A 4,496-nucleotide genomic window follows, 5' to 3' on the forward strand; every position below is an offset into this window, starting at 1 on the left:
CTCAGGCTTGGATCTAAGGCCTGGTTTGGCTCAGGTTGGGCTCAGGCTTGGATCTAAGGCCTGGCTTGTTTCAGGCTGGGCTCCAAGGTCTGGCCTTGGGTCAGGCTTGGATCTAAGGTCTGGCCTTGGGAGAGGCTTGGTTTCAAGGCCTGGCTTGGCTCAGGCTGGGCTCAGGCTTGGCTTGGCTCAGGTGTGGGTCTAAGGCCTGGCCTAGGCTCAGGCCGGGCTCACAGTGGTCCCTGTCCGGCCGAGCAGCTCCAACCCAAATCTTCCCCCTCAGGAAGCAGCAGGAAGTGGCTGGACACTGAAATCCTCCTCTTCCCTCCTTTTTCCTCCTCTTCCCTCCTTTTCCCTCCTCTTCCCTCCTTTTTCCTCCTTTTCCCTCCTTTTCCCTCCTCTTCCCTCCTTTTCCCTCCTTTTTCCTCCTTTCCCCTTCTTTTCCCTCCTTTTTCCTCCTTTTTCCTCCTTTCCCCTTCTTTTCCCTCCTTTTCCCTCCCTTTCCCTCCTTTGCCCTCCTTTTCCCTCATTTTTCCTCCTTTTTCCCTTCTTTTCCCTCCTTTTTCCTCCTTTGCCCTCCTTTTCCCTCCTTTTTCCTGCTGTTTTTAACTCCGGCAGAGCAAACAAACCCCCAGGTCACCCTCCAGGCTCCAAAATCCGAGGGCAAAAAGGGCAGAAATGAGAAAAACAACGACAACAATTTAAAAAACCACCTTTTTTTCTCCTCAGTGAAGAAATAAGTGGGAAAAAAGAGCAAAAAAGGGCATTTTTGGCAGCCAGCAAATGATTCATAACGACCCCTCCGACCCCAAGAAGGTTCCACGACCTCCCTGTCGGATCCCGAGGAGCTTAAAAAGGCCGGGAAGGAGAAGGAATTCAGGGAGAAGGAGCTGGAAAAGGAGGAAAAGCAGGAGGGGAAGGAAAGGAGGTGAGTTGGGATTTTCCTCCTTCCCTTTATTCCCAGGCTGGGAAGGGATGAAAACAGGGAAGAAAAGGGGTAGGATTGGATTCAAGATCTAAGAAAAGGGGTTTGGGGACAGGGATAAAAATCTGATTTTTGGGAAATAAAGGGAGGGGGGTGGGGTTTTATTGCCCTTGGAATTCCTAAGGAATCCAGCAAAAATAAAGGATGGAAAATTTTAATTAAGCGACTCTTCCGGAAGGGGCTTTTCAGGGAAGTTCTCTCTGGCACCGTGGGGAGGATTCCAAGGTGGGAATGGGTGGGAAAAGGGGAGATTTGGGATGATGTTGATAATTAGCTTTGGATAATGTTTAATTATGTAATAAAATTATATATTATAATTACATAATATAATATATAATGTATAATATTATAATATATCAATATACTATATAATAGTAATATATTATATATTATATTAATTTAGTTATTATATTAAATTATATTATTTTAAAAGATTTAAATTACATTATTATATTAATTATTTATTGTATTAATATAATGTATTAATATAAATTATATTATATTAATATATAATATTATATTGTATAATTATATTATAATATATTAATACAATATATAACATATAGTATATAGTATATAACATAGTATATTATATATTATATAATATATATTATATTAATTATGTAATATAATTTTTATAGTAATATATTATATAATAATTATTTTATTAATATATAAAATCTAATATATAATATAAAATATATAATATTATATATTATGTATGATATTATATATATAATGTAATATAATATATATAATATATAATATAATATATATAAAATATAAATTATCTAATATAAAATTATGCAATAAAATTTCATTGGATTGTGACATCTTTGGATGTCATTCCATGGGCCAAGGCCCATCCCAGTGGGAATTGCACCGGGATTCCCAACAATCCTGGGAAGGGTGCGGGTTCTGTCCCGTGGATCTGTCCCATCCCAAAGCTTCCTGCAGGGATCGGAGGGGTGGGCGGGAATCCCATCCCAGGGCATTCCCGGTGGGACTGCAGGCATTCCCGGTGGGATTTGAGGCATTCCCGACTGGATTGGGGCATTCCCGGCTGGATTTGGGGTGTTTCCAGCCGGATTGGGGCATTCTCGGTGGGTTTGGGGGCATTCCCAGTGGGATTTGGGGGCATTCCTGGCTGGATTTGGGGGCATTCCCGGCAGGATTTTGGGCATTCCCGATGGGATTTTGGGGCATTCCTGGCTGGATTTGGGGCATTCCCGGCGGGATTTGGGGGCATTCCCGATGGGATTTGGGGGCACTCTCGGCTCGATTTGGGGCATTCCCAGTGGGATTTGGGGGCATTCCCGGCAGGATTTGAGGCATTCCCCATGGGATTTTGGGCATTCCCGGCGGGTTTGGGGTATTCCTGGCAGGATTGGGGCATTCTCGATGGGATTTGGGGGTATTCCCGGTGGGATTTGGGGGCATTCCCAGCTGGATTTGGAGCATTCCTGGCAGGATTTGTGGCATTCCCGGCTGGATTTGGGGGCATTCCCGGCAGGATTTTGGGCATTCCCGGCTGGATTTGGGGCATTCCCATCGGGATTTGGGGGCATTCCCGATGGGAATTGGGGGCACTCCCGGCTGGATTTGGGACATTCCCAGCGGGATTTGGGGGCATTCCTGGCAGGATTTTGGGCATTCCCGGCGGGTTTGGGGTACTCCCAGCAGGATTGGGGCATTCTCGATGGGATTTGGGGTATTCCTGGTAGGATTTGGGGGCATTCCCGGTAGGATTTGGGGGCATTCCCAGAGGGTTTGGGGCATTACTGGCTGGATTGGGGCATTCCCGGCAGGATTTGGGGGCATTCCCGGCAGGATTTGGGGCATTCCCGGCAGATTTTGGGCATTCCTGGTGGGATTTGGGGCATTCCCGGCAGGATTTGTGCCTCCTGCAGGACAATCCGATGGTGCGGTGGTTGTTTCTGGCTGGGCTGGTGCTCGCCCTGCTCCTCCCACCGGGAATCCGGGCAGCTCCCGAGGGGCTGGATGGCCCATCCAGGTATGGAATGTGGGATCCAGGAACATTCCCATGTCCCCCCTGGAATTTCTGGGCTGTCCCAGATCAGGAACATTCCTGTGTCCCTGCAGGAACATTCCCATGTCCCTCCAGGATTTCTGGGCTGTCCCAGACCAAGAAAATTCCCAGTGTCCCTCCAGGAACATTCCAGTGTCCCACCAAGATTTCTGGGATTTTCCAGACCAGGAATATTCCCATTGTCCCTCCAGGGACATTCCTGTGTCCCCCCAGGATTCCTGGGCTCTGACAGACCAGGGACATTCCCATTGTCACTCCAGGGACATTCCCATTGTCTCCCCAGGGACATTCCCATTGTCTCCCCAGGAATTCTGGGCTCTGTCAGACCAGGGATATTCCCGTTATCCCTCCAGGACCATTCCCATTGTCCCCGCAGGGACATTCCCATTGTCCCTCCAGGAACATTCCCGTGTTCTCCCAGGATTCCTGGCCTGTCCCAGATCAGGGACATTCCCGTTGTCCCCCCTCCCTTTAGACATTAAGGATTTATTTCCATTTCCATTTCTGGGATGATCCCACTGGGATGGCTGTGAAACCCTGGGGAGGGTGTTTCCCTCTTCCTCGTCTTCCAGCCGGAATTCCGACAGATCCCGGAGCTCCCAAAGCTTCCCATCCGATGCCAAGAGACACTCGGAGGGGACCTTCAGCAGCGACTTCACGCGGTTCCTGGACAGGATGAAAGCCAAGGAATTCGTCCACTGGCTCATCCAGGGCAGGAGGTGCCGGGAAACGGGAGAGGGGAGGGAAAAACCCGGGAAACCAGCCAGGAATGACTGGGAAACAACCTGGGAAACCACCCGGGAAATGATCCGGGAAATGACCTCCCAGCACGGAAACCCCAATCCAGGCGGGAGAGCGGGAGAAGGGAAGGATCCAGGGAGAGCTTGGAGCCACTTCCAGGGCTCCAGGAGAGCTGGAGAGGGATTTGGGAAGAGGGACGGAGGGACAGACACAGGGAGTGGCTTCCCACTGGGAAAGAGGGGATTTAGGGGGGATTTTGGGAAGGAATCCTTGACCGTGAGGGCAGTGAGGGGCTGGGATGGAATTCCCAGAGAAGCTGTGGCTGCCCCTGGATCCCTGGAAGTGTCTAAGGCCGGGCTGGATCCCCCCGGGATGGTGGGAGGTGTCCCTGCCAATGGAAAGGTGGGATGGGATTGATGGGATGGATGGGATGGGATTTAAGGTCCCTCCCAACCCAACCCATTCCAGGATTCCTTGATTTTGGAGCCAGGCTGGGAGAGCTGGGGGTGTTTCCCTGGAGAGGGGAAGGATCCAGGGAATTAGAGCTTTGGGATGGGAATTGGAACTTTGGAGAGGGAATTGGAATTTTTTGGGATGGGAATTGGAATTTTTTGGGATGGGAATTGGAATTTTGGGATGGGAATTGGAACTTTGGGATGGGAATTGGAACTTTGGGATGGGAATTGGAACTTTGGGATGGGAATTGGAACTTTGGGATGGGAA

At 49.1% G+C, this 4,496-nt stretch overlaps 1 protein-coding gene across 1 annotated transcript; it reads left to right on the top strand.

Moving 5' to 3' along the window:
• Positions 1-552: 552 nt before the first annotated feature.
• On the top strand, positions 553-4,284 carry LOC113978024 (glucagon-1-like). The gene is made up of 4 exons (XM_027704638.1): positions 553-925; positions 2,893-2,996; positions 3,605-3,751; positions 4,242-4,284. Exons 2-4 carry the CDS (start codon positions 2,902-2,904, stop codon positions 4,249-4,251), a joined length of 252 nt encoding a protein of 83 aa, XP_027560439.1. The 5' UTR covers positions 553-925; positions 2,893-2,901; the 3' UTR covers positions 4,252-4,284.
• Positions 4,285-4,496: the final 212 nt, after the last annotated feature.

The sequence above is a fragment of the Neopelma chrysocephalum genome, unplaced genomic scaffold, assembly GCF_003984885.1.
Source record: "Neopelma chrysocephalum unplaced genomic scaffold, ASM398488v2 Primary Assembly neopelma1_284, whole genome shotgun sequence".
NCBI lineage: Eukaryota > Metazoa > Chordata > Aves > Passeriformes > Pipridae > Neopelma > Neopelma chrysocephalum.

Bases quoted from the DNA above. Each gene is read 5' to 3' on its own strand.
- LOC113978024 (XM_027704638.1), top strand. From the start codon at position 2,902: ATGGTGCGGTGGTTGTTTCTGGCTGGGCTGGTGCTCGCCCTGCTCCTC. The intron at 2,997-3,604 runs GTATGGAATGTG...CTCGTCTTCCAG, and splicing joins GGGCTGGATGGCCCATCCAG to CCGGAATTCCGACAGATCCC.